The 15,350-nt window shown below is 41.3% G+C and overlaps 1 protein-coding gene and 1 long non-coding RNA gene across 5 annotated transcripts in view; one reads left to right on the plus strand and one right to left on the minus strand.

Annotated features, from left to right (window-relative positions):
• Positions 1–4,116, plus strand: part of LOC142053520 (uncharacterized) — a 35,924-nt gene extending 31,808 nt beyond the window's left edge. The window contains exon 3 of the long non-coding RNA XR_012659246.1: positions 81–4,116. This is a non-coding gene — a long non-coding RNA (uncharacterized LOC142053520). The remainder of the gene's footprint in view (positions 1–80) is intronic.
• Positions 1–15,350, minus strand: part of PAG1 (phosphoprotein membrane anchor with glycosphingolipid microdomains 1) — a 117,508-nt gene that overhangs the window by 11,916 nt on the left and 90,242 nt on the right. For all 4 annotated transcript variants that reach the window (XM_075085303.1, XM_075085300.1, XM_075085301.1 and 1 more), the window contains 4 exons: positions 10,757–10,968; positions 8,322–8,373; positions 7,694–7,790; positions 4,158–4,753 (listed from right to left, as the gene is read on the minus strand). In XM_075085303.1, coding sequence (XP_074941404.1) covers positions 4,158–4,753; positions 7,694–7,790; positions 8,322–8,373; positions 10,757–10,881 — 870 coding nt within the window. In that variant the 5' untranslated portion in view covers positions 10,882–10,968. The remainder of the gene's footprint in view (positions 1–4,157; positions 4,754–7,693; positions 7,791–8,321; positions 8,374–10,756; positions 10,969–15,350) is intronic.

The following is a 15,350-nucleotide window of genomic DNA, read 5'->3' on the forward strand; positions in this document are numbered from 1 at the left end:
TGATTTTCAGATATGCTTTTATATGACAAAAGAACAATACTCAGCTAGTACCTTTCTGATGATCATTATCCTTCATTCAGTGGATCCTGGAAGTGCTGCAAGAGAGGCACCATGTCCTCCTCCCCCCCAAAAAGCAGCAGTTGTGCAGAGGTCCACAGCAGCACTGCCTCGCAACCGCTCAGGCCATGAACATGGAAAAGACCTGCTGCAACCACCCTGAGATGGGCAGCTCAACTCTCAAAGCATCTGGCTGGATCCAATTCACATAGCAAAGTTACCAAAGAATGGAGGACTTGGTTTCGTATCAAGTCTAACTTCAAGCATGTAAAGCATCATGTAGAAATTAGGTCACGAAACACTGGGGGAAAAGCATTTTGCTCTTACGAAGAACTTCTTAGGATCTTTCTGGCAACGAAGATTCTGGCTACCTCTCAGCAGCCATGTGATTCGGCCCCCATAGGGTGAGAAGGCTTTGCTGGACTCCTGCTCCACAGTGATTCAGAGGGAGCCTTCCAGCACCATTTGTAATGGGCCATAGTTTGGAGTTTCATGAAAAGTCTCCAAATCTCGTCCAATGCAGACCAAGGTGGAGAAGTAAAGCTATTTTTCAGCACAGTCAATTAAATATTGCTTCCAGACACATATTATACACACAAGACATTTTTTTCCACAGGGGTTCATTAGAACCAATTCTTTCCTAATTCCATTTTTCTTGGTGTTTTTATGTCTGGTAAATACCAAGCTTCAAATCCCTGGGGCACTTCTGATGAAGACCCTGACCCAAAGCACACTGAGGTCTGCCTGCTGCACCCTGGGGGGCTTCCCTCACACCTAACAACTCCCTTGCTTCTTTCTCACTGCCTGGAGAATGTGCTTTTTAACCTGTGGTTTGTTTACTCACCAAAAAAAAAAAAAGAAAGAAAAAGGAGATTTTCAAACATATTTTGGCTGTTCATTAGATCTGCTTCACTACAGCAGCTCAGTTTAGTCTTTCTTATTTGCAGGATATTATTTGTGTTGAGGAGTACGTTACTAATTTCATCCTCACACATTAAAACAAACGTGCTTGCAAAATTCTTCAGTGCAGTTATTTTCTCTCATCAGCGTCTGTGTCTATAAGCACCACGTGTCAGGACCCCTTCTACAGTTTCCCACTCAAGTACTGACAAATACCCCAGGGTGTTGGCAATCCTGTTCTGTTTCCCTGGGGCCCAGCATTCTTTCTTATAAATGTGAAACCTGTGACACATCAATTTTGAAGGATATTGTCATCTTGGAAACTGAAAAAAATACTTGCTCCTAAACATTTTGTACCTAGCATTATTATAAATTATGCTTGAAACCTCAACCGCAGCAGCATGTGTCCTTATTTGACTTCCACTTTCCTTTTGTTCCTCGACAGCACTTGATTTTTTCCTCCTTGGCTCAGCTGCTGCTCCTGACTTGGGCACCAGAACAAGAAGACCATTCTCCTCTGGTGCATTTGTAAGAGATACTTTGCTCATCCTCAGGCTGCGCAAGTCTGAAATCAGATGGCAGCAGCCAGATACACACACGGAGCGCTTTTCTACCAGTGCTCACCCTGGAAAGACCTGGGTGAAAAAGAAGAGCTGTACTTCCTTTTTTTTTAATTAAAAAGGAAGCACTAAAGAAAAACTTTAGAGGAACTATGCCCAAGTTTTTCCAAACGACAGAGGCCAGAGGCCTGTAAGAGGCCTTGTGCTATTAAAGGTGTCGTTTTCCACCAAAACCTTCCAAAGGATTTGCCAGGGTCACGGCCAATATCCAATTTAGATGTTTAATTTTCACCTGTTTATTGCATGTCTGGCTCTTGAAAGGATCCTTTATAGTTTTCATGCTGTTTTATATTGGAAGTCTCTGGCTTGGTCTACCTAGCTCTCTCCCAGATAAGTGTGCTTCAGGAACTGGCATGGGCTGACGATCATGCTGGCTGCCCCCTTTCACAGGGTGAGACTGAAACAGCCTGGACATGGTCTGTCTCTGGCTATTGGCAGGTATAAGTCTCAGTTACACAAGCAGCTTCCCTGCCTGTCCCTTCTTTGTGCCCTACTAAAGCAAAGCCTAATGGTAGTGAGAGGGTTGCATGACTTACACCCAACCTCCCTCTTCATCAGGGTCAGGGCAGAAGGTTGAAAAGTTTGGGATACAGATGTCATGTTAAGCAAGACAGCTAAGTAGCCTCACAAGAGAGGATGCAAAAAGAGACACTTATGGAGTCTGTTTAACTAAAAGAGTTATCAATATAATGTACATTTCCATAAACACCTTGGTTTTGGTTGCTACGCTGGAAAAAAATAGGCATTGCTTTGCATTGTTTGAAGCAGCAAAATAGATGGAAAAATTATCATCATCACAACAGAAAAACAAACCCGCAACCACCTCCCCACACAATGCCAACAATAATGACATTTATATATTCCGTCAATTACCATTTCCAACTCTGCTGCAGCTGTAGCTCTCAAGGACAGGACAGGCGCACGCTTCGATGCATAATGCATGTACCTAGCAGCAAATACGGGGATGATCTGATGCTGCCGAAGCTTTAACTCAGGATGGCTTTAGCTCTGAATAAATTTTAATTAGACAAACACCTTTTTTCTGGCACTTAGGGGACTGCATGTGTCATCCCTTGATTAATCCTTTAAAACCTGAACCATTTTAATCAATTCCCACTCCTTGCAGTTACTGACACTGTATACACGGTGTGCTGGGGAGCTACAGAGCAGCAAATACTTTTCCTTTGTATCAGTGCCTGGGAAATACAATGAGTTTCTGTAAGTCTATTCACACCTGGTAGGAAAAATGTCACTGTTACGAAAATATGTTTCTCTAAAAGTTTAATTAGAAGCTACGTATGGCCTGAATTTGGGAGGGGGGAGTGTTGGTGGATTATTGTTGACAATCACATCTTAATTTTTTACTTAGTGAGCTCACTATTTGTAAGAATGTGCACTGAAGAGCCCAGCTAAACAATTTTTATATTATGAGTAGTATTCAGTTTACTCATTTTGACTTTACTGTGCTTTATAGGTTACATGGTTAGTCAGTTATTTAACAAGGTAATTTCCTGCCCTTTGCCTGGATTACTGAAGTACTTCAAATAAGAAAACAACCAGAAACAAGTAACAATACCTTGGTTCTGCTATCGTTTTTCAGGTAAATATTTACATTAAAAAGTCACATGGCATCTTAAGGATTTTTTTAAATTTTTCATCAATACCTAGTATTATTTGATGACTCAGACACCAAAATTATACTAAACTGCTAAAATCACAGTTCTTTCATTCACAATAAGTTATCTAAAGTAGTTCTGAAAAATGCAAAATCAACAGTTTATGAAACTCTGTGCCATGATATGAAAGCATCCTTAAAATTAATTCTGGTGAAAAACTGAAAATGGGAAAATAACTTGTTTAAAATGTTATCTTTCTATTTTTCAAGTTCACCACTAACTTGTCCCTAGGCTGGGAGAAAGAATAAGCTGCTGAGAAAACATAACTTTTGGCCATGATTTCACCACGTGGAAATTCATTACGTGTGACATACAGAATTTGATAAATATAAAAGCCTACAGTTGCAGTCTCTCTCTCTCTCTTTCTGTCCCTCTCTTTTACAGAAAGAGATGAGATGAGTGGCTTTGAGCAGATGCCTAACACTTGCACAGCTAAGTCAAGGCCGCCCAACAGAGGAGGCACATCTAAAGTTAGGGCATCCACCAAGAATGGCCGCCTCTCCTTTTTGTAAATTGAGATTTCATTAGGAAAAAAACAAGGGGGGGACTCTGAACAAGATATAGATGCTGACAGAGAGAGTGGATACCTATTGTAATAGCTCCTAGAAGTATGATACCATTAAACAAAAAAGCAGAGGCCTCCTGTGCAATTTCTGGATAATATCTGGGAAAAGCCTTATGCAGTGCATACTGCAGCGATCCAAAATATGGCTGCAATAAAAAGAGTACATGCCTATAATGTAAAGACTATACTGTACATTTTCACATTTCCATATTTTAGTCTTGCATCACCTTGAATTTTTTTTTCTTGGCTTTTTTTGTTGTTTAAAAAAATCCTCTCCCACACATATGTTCTCTACCATTATTCGGCTGTTTGACAAGGACAAGTATTTGCAGTATTTACCTTCTCTGGTTTACTTGCTCCTTCTGTCACTTCTTCTTCCACTTCTTTTTCTTGCACATTCTCATTTTCATCAAGGAGTTTCATGGGTACTGGAGGGGGAAGCTCATCCTCTACATCTGGTGTGTTGTCAAGAGGGCTTTCTGAATTAGCACTTTGGCGACTTTTTTTATTTCGGTCAACAGATGCATATTCTGCTGATTCAATTTTGCACTCAGGAATCTGATCCTGACCTTCAGGAACTGTCAATGAAGCCTTTGATTTGCTGTTACAGCTCCCTTCCATGCTGGCTACTGCTCCAACATCTTTAATTTCTTTCACAGTTTCATACAAGCAGTCTTCAACTATGTTCTCCTGAGAGGAGCTGTCTTTCAAGACTTCATATGGCCCTTCCATTCCAAGACCTTGATCGTTTTCTGCATTTCTAGCGGAGATGATGGTTTCCATGGTATTGTTAGGGGGAATACTGGGTAGTTCTCGGCTCTGGTGACATTTTAGGGACTTTCCAACACAATCCTGTTGATCTAGCAGATCAGAGACAGATGTTTGTACTTCTTCATAAGGCTGGATACAGGCAGTTGTACTATCCTCTGAGAGTACTAAGGAAAATTATAAAGAAGCATTTCAAACAATTGCATGACTAAGGAAGGTTAATGCTATTTGGTACTGTCTATATCACATTGGTTTTATGTCTCATTGAAAATTATGATACTAATGCCTAGAAATGTCTAGTGGTCATCATGATTACCAAGTTTCCAGTTACAGAGCCTTCTGGACTCTACTGTTGAAATATCTTTCTCACAACATCTTAAATACTCTGTGCACCCCCAAGTCACACTACATAGCAACAGCATTCACAGTAAGAACAGGGGATGGGTGGGGAGGTGCAGGTACACATGGATGTTCAGCTGTACTTGATTATATTGAATGCTTACAGACTGCTCCGTAGTCTGGGGAATGCTGGTGGGAGGCCTCGAACCAAGTGCCTTTAAAAGAAGCCTTGTTAGATTTTCCTCTTTCCATTTCCCTATCATTTGGCATCAAAAAGGAAAGCATTCTTGCTTCCTCCCTACCCAGCCCTCACCTTGTTTAACATGCTGGCCAAATTCATGTCTGAATCACACCTCGCTCAGCCCTGCTGCAGTCAGCCTCACTGAGTGCTACACCAGAAGCTCCTCACTGGAAGGCTATGCCATACTTCTCTTAGTCTTGCAGCACATAATGTAGGTTGACAACCTACAAACAAGCCAACCATATGCACAAAAGAGAAGGCTAGACTTCAGAAAGTAGTGTTAGGCAGAACATGTTATTTTAAGTCCCAGAAGTGGGTCACCTGTCACTGTCACTAGAGGGTATTAGGGACTGAAATCTGTGGGACTCCTCATCTTACAGTGCACACATATGACATTTGCCTGCATTCCAGGATGTATACATGGGCACATACAAGCACATTTCAGGTACTATATGGTACGTAACTTTATGTGACACCATTTCTTTGAAAAATCATTCTGAATAGCTTTCCTTTTCTTAGTACAGTTCCTGTGGTACTCTCTCAGCAAAATCAACCCATTCTTCCATTTCCTTCAGTGTGTTTGACATGATGACATAAAGTGTTGCCGAAGCAATCAGTACCCTTGATTTGGTGCTTGTCATGGACGTTGCTTTCTCTTGTGCTCAGGGCATGCAGGCTCACGCAGTCAGCACCCACAGGGATCCATATCCTGACAGCAAAACTCAGGATGGAACTGGAGGTGTGAGATGCTAATTGCTGTCTGAGTGGGAGATGGGAGGAGAAGAAAAGGAAAACATCCTTCTCCATTCACTTGGCTCCTGCATACAACTGGGGACGAACAGGTGGAATAGGAGGAAGCGTCCTACTGTGTACTGACTAGGACTCATGGTGTCTCAGTCACCACCCAGGATGCCTGCAGACTTCCTGAGGAATATCAGGAACTGGCCTGGAGAAGCTGGAACATGTTTTTCCCTTTTGGTGCTTGGCTCTCAGGGATTTCTGTGCTATGCAGAGCACTGCCACAGGCTCCAGAGAGCATATACCCCATTCAGCTTGGGGGGGGATAATCAGAAGCAATGAGAGCTCACATTTCCATGCTCCTGTGGTTATGGGTAGAGACACAGAAGGGGTTGGCATAGATAAACATAATGCTGGCAAGTTGTGTGAATGAAAAAAAAAACATCTCATGGTGCTGCTTCCATATTCCTGCCCCTGCTCAAAAGGCTAGCAGAAACAGTGAAAGAAAGAACTATTAAAAAGAACGCATAAAGTATAAATAAGAAATTAAAGCACATTGGTTCCTGTTATTCAGAAGGGCTGTTATGCAGAGTGTAAGCTAAGTAATATCAGACAGTCTGAAAACTGTCTGCTGGTTGACAGCACGCCTTTTAGTAGCACCTTTGACAGTTGCACGTGTGGTGATTCATGGCAAAGAGAAATGCTTCCCTTCTGTAGGGCTTTGCACATCGAGTCTCTTGCTGATCCACACACCTACATAAGCAACAAGCCAACAGACTGGAGCAGTGATTAGCTGCAAAAACAAAGTTTAAAAATTCCTTTGGATACTTGTCTCTGCGGGGTAAAGATTTAACAGCTTAGCCTCCGGCTGCACAGTGAGATGAGGAGGGAGGAGATGAGTGCAGCCAATGGTGTCGGTGCCTAGTGTGGAGACAACAGTTGGCTCCCTGCAGCTCTGAGCTGAGACCAAGTTTATTTTTAGGTGCAGCTGAGCAAAATATTTTCCAGTGATACTTCACTGTGAATCATTTTGAGCGTTCAGCAAAGCAAAGACTAAGGAAAAAAAAGGAAGCCTATTTATGTTGCCTGTTTTCTAAAATACAAAAATACATGCGACAGCCTCACGCAGCACGGGTCTATGATCCAAATGACCCTGGAGGAGGATCTGAAATATTTCCACAGCTTCCTGGAGTGAAGCTCTGACGTACAACTGCATCTTCTGGTCACATCCCAACTCCGTAGCTGGCCAAGATTAGGGAACGCTGCAGTCTTTGCCTGATGGCCTGGTCAATCTGCAGGTGTAGTTTGGTGGCCCAGAGAAGGACCTTAGCACCTTCCCAGTGTTGGCTGGTGTGGAGGACTGGGAGCTGGGGAGTAGGGCTGTGCCAGAGCACGCTTGGCAGGGAAGTGGAGATGCAGCCCAAAACACCAACATCTCTATGGGATGGGCTACTGACTTCCCAGCAAGGCAAACACACTTACTGCATTTTTTAACTTGATCATAAGTCTTGTGTGTATTATGTCCTGTGTGAAGAGGACTGACTGCCCTCCACAGAGCTGCGTGCTCAACCACTGCCCTGGGATACAGCAGCTGATCTGGTGTCAGATCTCCAGAGGTAAGCAGAGGGAAGCGCAGGGTATTCAGACAAATAGCATGACTGTGTGTTTGGAAAGCTGACGGCTAGAAACCTAAGACTTGAGGGCTCACCAGTGTGCAGCTAACGTGGGAGCTGTGAAAAAGGGGATGATGCCACTCATCCATCCCACCCACAGGGGCTGCGCTACTTACCCTCGCCGTTGCTGAGTGCCCCGTTATGGTCGCTGCTTGGAGGGGGCTCTGTAGCCGAACTTGTGATCGAGTGGCTGAACACCTCCTTATCAGAAGGCTGCAACACAAATTAGTGAGATCCAATCACCATTGGATCAGAATAAATGTTTGCATAAATAGATATGTGACAAATTTCATTCTGATCTCAGGAGCTCTGACTCACAGGTATTATTGGCAGGAGAGTCAAACCATGCTGACTGTACTCAAAACTCTGGGTGCCTGTGATTAGAGATGTTAAAACAAATGCAAGCATGTCCAGAGTGATGTCCCTTCCAGCCTTTATGGCAAATTACCATGGCTTTAACCCGTGAGAAGACAGCAGCTGACAAAGGGTACACTGTGCTTATGCTGCAAACGGAGTGAAAGGAAGGTGGGAGATCTGGAGTACAATGGTGGCAGAAAGAGCACCAAAAAAGTGCAGATTATCAGCGTCTATGCAAGTTCTCTTCCTCTTCCTGTTCTGCAACTTTTAAAGTTTCCCTTGCTCAACCACTTCCAAATTCCTGACCTATTTCCAATCTGCAATATTTTGCAAGGAGCTTGGCACAAACCAACCACAAGACAGACACAAGCTGCTAGAAATACTTACCACATTCATCAGATTTTCATGATCTCCATTCTGATGTTTGGCTTTCTTTTCCCTTAATGAAAAAAGCATATGAACTGTTACTACAGATTATGCTAGTATAGAAATGCCAGTCATTAACAGACGTTACGCACCTGCAGGGAACAGAAGTGTAATTCACAATAATATTGAAAACAGAATAACTGAAAAGTATTACAGGGACTGGTATGACCTCTGTGTAAGGTCACCATCGAGACAGGGTGGTGATAAATCTACCTGAAGAGGTACAACAAACACACGCAAACCCTTCAGTGTAAGAGCACAGTAAGGAGTAACTGATGATAATCAAAATATTATTAGCCTCAATTTAATCATCTGTGAAATGCTCAGAGGTACATAAGATACATGTTTTGGTGACACACTACCTGGGGAGTTCCTTAAACTGTGTCAGTAAAAGGTTTTCATCCTATGAAGAATAAGAAGAGGCCCACAAAATCCAGCCTACTCCCACTCAGGATGCTAGTTACGATTAATAATAAGCATGAGCAGTTCAAGAAGACCTACAGATTTCATTGCAGCAGTGGCCTTCATTTTAAAATGAATCCTGCTTCACTGGGTACTTCACAGGACTCAAAATATGGATCACATTTCCAGTTTTTACCATTTTGGAAACGCAGCTCTTCTGAAATACTGTAATAAACTATGAGCTTAAAATAATAATAGTCTTTCCGCTAGATGAAAAGGCAAGTAGAAAGGTGAGAAAATATTGATCATATGAAATCTGTGCTTCTTCTAAAGTCTGCAATGTGCCGTACTTCGCACATTAGCAACTGTTAAAATTCCACCTAACCAGGAAATAAGAAAACAGAGCAAGGAAGTCTGCACCAATGCAGAGCAGAGTTAAAGTTTACAAATACTTAATTTCCTCTCTGGAAGTTTTTCTGACTCTGACATTTTAGAAAAAGCAGATTTTGTTCCGTTTTCCATGTCCTCAACCATTTTTGAAGAGTAAGCTAGGAAGAAATTTTACATAATTGCATTTATGTATAAACAACCTGCCCTACAGAATGACCTGAAATAAAAGATACTGCGTTCAGACTAGCAACACAGGAATTTATTAAAGAGCATCACCAGATAGTTTATGACAATGTATCTCTGTAACTGCAAAGACATACTTAGTGGTTTGACTCTGTTTTAAAAGCATCCTTCTAGAGATGTTTCAAGGACTGGAGTGTTACAAGACAAGACATGGTACCCAGATGCCATGTTTGTGGGTTAAGGATTTTTAAAATAGGTTTTTATACTTTTAAATAAATAAAAAAGCCCATATTTCTACTATTTTTACACAGGTATCACAGGAAACTGTGATGAATAGGAAGATACTGAAATGTCACCTAACAGCTTACAAAAGCATTTCTCCTGAATCATGTGAAATTAGAAGTTCCAACTTATGCTTTTTAGGGTTTCAGCCAACTTCTGGGGTCTGGTCTTGCCCACAATTGTTTTTGCTATGTGGGCATTATAGGAATCCTGCTGAAAAACAGGGCCTTCCACTGTAGATACACCTTATACCAATATAGTATATTTTATGGCTACACAGCTTCCTCAATGCTCTCAATGCTGAATGGCTGAAAGAACATGATCCTATAGGCATTGGAGTCCAAAACAAAGATTTTGCTGCTGTACTGAGTTATGGATAGGGTTTTCTCCCCGCCATACGCTTGGCTGATTGAGCTATGCTGGCAAACTGTAGCAACATGGACCACAGCAGTCCTGCTCCTCATTGTGAAGGCTCTGACCGGTTTGATCCGATGGAAGGGCACCGTGGGTTGAGCGCAGGCTGCCCAGCTCCCCATGCAATCAGTGGGGCTCTCCTTACATGTCATGAAGGGGCCTTGAAATGTGAATAAACAAAGTCAGTAGAAGTGCCTGTATTGGTGAAATTGAATCCTCTTACGGAGAAGAAAATACAGCTAAGGTACAAGTACAAGACATTAATTAGTATCACTGAGTCTTACTCATTCTGGCTTGAATGGCAGGATCAATTCCCTAGTCTTCAGGAATGGCCAAAACAAAGCTGAAATAATTTTCCTTTCCTTTTTACCTATACTTTTTTCATCCTGTTTGACCCACCTAATTTTCTCAGTTTCATGTTAGCAGTGTGATCTGCTAACAGTCAGTGTCCACCTGCACTCCAGGCTCTAGCTCAGGAGAAAGCACCTAGCAATCACAACAGTGTTTCTCCTTCACAGCAAAAGAAAAAAACAAATTAGATTTTAGAATGAACAGAACCATTCAAGTTCAGGTTTGCTCTGAAAACAGATTTTGTGCTGTACTTATTTTATTTCCGTACCTAAGTCCTCGGTATTTCTAGCTAACCAGCAATTAGTGAAGCTATTTCAACCCCCGCACTATTTGACTCAAGAACTGTTACTGCCTGCTAGGCTCCTGAGCCTTACCTGTTGCAGCTGGAGCAGAGGAAGATGAGGAAGGTGAGGAACAAGAGTGTTGTCATGGCTGCCAAACTTCCCCAGAGGATGACGTGGATCTGTCCACTGCCTAAGAAACCACCCTCTGGCCCCATGGTACTAGTAGGAGCTGGTGTCACTTGGGGATGAAGTGGTTATTCCTTGGACAAGGCTGGCATCTGTGCTTTGTGCACCTTCTGTTTCTGCAGAAAAAAACCCACCGACAGAGGTTAATACAAATTTTGAAGATAATGAATCCGACAGCTACAGATCCAGCAGGAGAGGTTTTCAAATCCACATCTTACAAAAAAACAATTTCAAGTACAAGCCAGCCAGCCAAAGAGATTTTCAGCTACATTTCCGACGGCGGCATAAAACAAACTTTGCCAAATATTAACACAAGCTGTTACCTATCTACAATCTCAACACAAATAAAAGGTAGTACAGTATCTCTGTACTCGTGTTTTGAGGAAAAACTTTATAAATCCACTTTGAGGGACAGAGTAGTCTATTTTGCAGTGATATTTGTTAACTTCATTGAAAAGTGAGCTTTCCAAACCAACTACAACTTCCACAAAGTTAACAAGCCAAAAAGAGACCCGCAGCAGGCGTTCACCTCCTTCCTTCTCAATGCCTCCTGCCTGCATGTGATTTGGTGCTTAAAGCACAGTGACAAATAAGCTAGGTAAGTCTTTGAAAGGAACACCACAAAAAACTTTCTTGCAGCGGATCAGATCTAATCTTATTTCTGTGTGAAATGCTTATTTTCTTAATAGTATGTCTGGAGAGTAATAATACTGAACTTTCTTTTTTTGCTTATCCCCATCTGAATCTAAGAAAACAACTAATAAGAAAAGTAGACAGAGCGTTTTTTAAAAACTTGAATAAACACAGTTTTTGCTACAGCACAGCAACCACTGGAGAAACATCCTGGCTAAACAGTATTTATGATATATAAGTTTTGGTATACAATATATTCTAAAATGTTATACATATTTTTAATGTAATACATTGTTGACATGGCAAAATTAAAAAGAAGTCTTTCATTCTGCACTGCTGAAAATATCAGTTTCTCTGTAATTTAGGAATAGGTTATGCAAAGTCGATTTACAGGCCTTCAGCTAGACTTCCAGATTGATAAACACTGAAACAGAATACAATGGCTAAGAAATGAGCAGTTATCTTTTGGGAATGAAAAAGTAGCATAAACTTAAGACTGAGTAGTGTCTAAAGCCACTAAGACTTGCTTTAATTTTATGCATATATTTTCATATATATATTTTATATATGAAATACGTATGTACATATATATTTTTTTCTTTGCAGCAGAAGCACACTTTGTAACAGTAGATTCAGTTAGGTACTAATATCATCTCTGTATCAAAAAACACCATGTCACCATTTTGTTACTAAAACCTTACGAGAAAAAAGATTAATTTCCAGAAAGAGGCCATTCACATCAAAGGAAAGCTAGTGAGTCAGCAGAAGAAACTTAACAACTAAGCTATGTGACTGGGTAGCTCTTACAAGTAACATTTCTGTTCCTGCATAAAATGGGCTCATTGGCTTCTACCATGCGGGATCAGACTTCTGGCCACCTTCCAAGAAGAAGCAATTCTTATTAATTTATCCATGGTGGATAAAAGCTTTTTTTTTTTTTTTTTCCCTTTAGATATTAATGGCATTGCAGTAACTTGAAATGGGAAGAAATAAACAAATGATGGAAAAAGTTGCTGATCCTGTAAAAACAAACTAGTGTAGTTAAATATTTCTAGTTTGGCCAAGTTATAAGAAAGGCAGATAATCTGTAACTTCTCCAAACTCATAAATACACAGGATGGGAAGAGTAGGCGTCGCACACCTTGCCAAGGCACAGGTATGTCTTACTGGGAGCCTTGAGTACCGACACCAAAGTGCCGCAGCTCCTTGGGGGCGACCGCTGCCAAGCAGCGTGACTCAGCGTTTATCTTGGTAGAGCTTGAAAAATTAAACATTTAAAAGCAATGGCAGACCACTCTAAAATGATGTATAGTGCAGATGTGAGTCTGATACAGCCCTGCCTCACCCCTGTTTTCAAGCAAAACTCGGGTTATTTCTACATGGAGTCATAGCTGCATCACTGACTGGAAACAGAGAGACCTTAAGAGAAGTGGAATCAGATTTAGTCAGGAGAAAACTTGGTGTAATGCCTGCAAAGACCTCTCTGATTAGGTGCAAGGGCAGTGTGCACTGGGATGGATTCCTGTAGAGGTGATGGACTGTCCTCGTTTAGAAAACACTGCAAAGCACACTGCACTGGCTGCCTTAGCTAGCTCCAAACCTTTGTTAAGTGTTTTGAATAGAAAGTGGTTTTCTTTTCAACTTTTATTTTTTATGAATTTTCAAAGGCACTTTCTGCCCTGGTAAAGCTTTTAAAACTTATTCTTAAAAGATCTTTTACCCTCTCTTTTCCCCATCCTTCTGCCTTTAAAAATACTATTTTTTCTCCCTTACATAGAAAAAAAAGGTGAAATGAAAATGAAATGTGAAAAAAAGGAAAACTGAATCAAATATTTTTTTCCACATTTTTGTTGTCTTTTCTTCCTTAGTTTTCCCAAGAAATAGAGAGAATGCAAACGAAATGAAACCTTTTTTATTTTTTTTCCCCAAATATTATGCAAAGAAAAATATAAGAAAAAGAATAGGGATTTCAAAATATTTTTCTTTTTTCTTGAAACAGAATCACAATTTTTTTTAAAACAGACACAAGTTAATGATTTTATACGTACTCTGAGGAACAATACTACACTCCTCTCAGAAGACTAAGTAATGTACCAAAAGCCAGTTCAGTAGGAAAAGTTATTCTTTTATTCTACACTTATATACTTAAGGCTGCTGGCCTTTAAATAAAGGTAATATCTGAGCTAAGGAAAGCTAAGGATGCATGGGGAGCAGCCCCATGGAAAAGCTGCATCTTTGAAGACTTCAGTACAGAGTTAGGAAGCGCTGGGATGAGCAGGAGTGGATGGAGCTGAGACTGAGCTTAAAAAGGAGTGAGATCAGAGGGAGAGTCAAGGGAGATCTACGTGTGAACGTCAGGACAGAAGTACAAGATTGACGCTAGACATGAGACATCCCACCAGGCAGAATCCAAATGGAGCAAAGAGAACAGCCAAGGAGAGATGATGTAGTTAATCTACAGCAAAAGAGCAAGAATTCAGATACCAAAGCTTTGACTGTAAGTTGAGAGAAAGAGGTCAAAAAAGGTCAGAAAAGTACAGTGGCACTTGAACCAGGGGAGGCAACTGCTGGAGACACCAGTTACCTGTGCAGGCAGAATCGAGTAATAAATTGGAACAGACTGACAACAGATGAAGCCCTTCATGAGGGCAGCTGAGCAGGCAAGATGTAACCAGTGACTCCTCTTAGCTCCTTGAATGGCAAGAGTTTGGCGTAAGTGCTAGAGGACCTAGAAGCTGCTCAGCACACAGGACACCCAGAAGTAAATACAACACAAAAAAATCATGCCTACATTCACCCTCTGTGAAATACTTGACGCTGGAAAAGCACCCATCAGCTGCCCTGAGCAGCCTTGGACAGAGACCTGGCAGAGGGATACATTGGAAATACAACTGTCTGGACTCCGGCTTCCACTTGGTGAATGCATGGACACTAAAACGTTAACGTATGCCTAATATAATGGACTTCGGGGCTGCTTTAGAGGCTAGCTTTAAAGAGAAACTTATTTGCAGTCATGGCTATGGAACCACAAGCAGCTAATTTCAAAAAGCTCTTAGATAGCTGAAGTGGTTAACTCCTGCTTTTACAATAAAAAGTGATATTGTGCTGCCCTCTGGTGAATCTCTCAGTTTGGGGACAGGGATTTGTGGCTCTTGTGAGGGTGCTTGAGAGCTGAATGCAAACCCTGCTGCTAAAGATAGAGCTTACAGAGGCCCTTTCATCTGCTGGGCTTGAAAAAAGTCCTACCTCCACCCTTGAAAGACTGCCAGACTTGAATAGTTTAACCTTGCAGAGAGACATTGCTGAGGCAGAATAACAGTCAATCGAACTTTTTTTTTTTCATCTGTGGTGATCTTTTTAAAATGAAGATTTCTTTGATTGTACCCTTTCCACAGAAATCTCCACACAAGTTTTTGGTGACACCAAACTCCAAAAATGAGTAATAGATACAGGCATGGAATACCTGGATAAGAAAACTGGCTATTTCATCTAAAGCAAAATGCAAGCCATGGTTTGCATTCACATTTCAAAGCCATTATCAGTTCAGAAAACTAATCCTTTCGCTATACTGAATAAAAATTCTCCCCCTTGTGGCAACTTTCTCTTGCTTTTTAGACATCGATATTTTCCATTAGTGGAACCTATATGGCAAATAACGCCCATAGCCATTTCCTCAAAATTGCACTTAAATGCACAATTACATTTGCAGTTTCAAAAAGATATTTCATTGCATGACCTGCACTTTCATGGTGAATAATGTGTAATTCTTCCTTACAGCTGTTGCAGGGATAACGCAGAGCTAAGGCGGTTCAGCCTAAGTTGGTGATGATGGGAGCATAGGACGTGCAAGTGCAAATTTATTGCC

This window comes from Phalacrocorax aristotelis, chromosome 2 (assembly GCF_949628215.1).
Source record: "Phalacrocorax aristotelis chromosome 2, bGulAri2.1, whole genome shotgun sequence".
In the NCBI taxonomy this organism is placed as follows: Eukaryota; Metazoa; Chordata; class Aves; order Suliformes; family Phalacrocoracidae; genus Phalacrocorax; species Phalacrocorax aristotelis.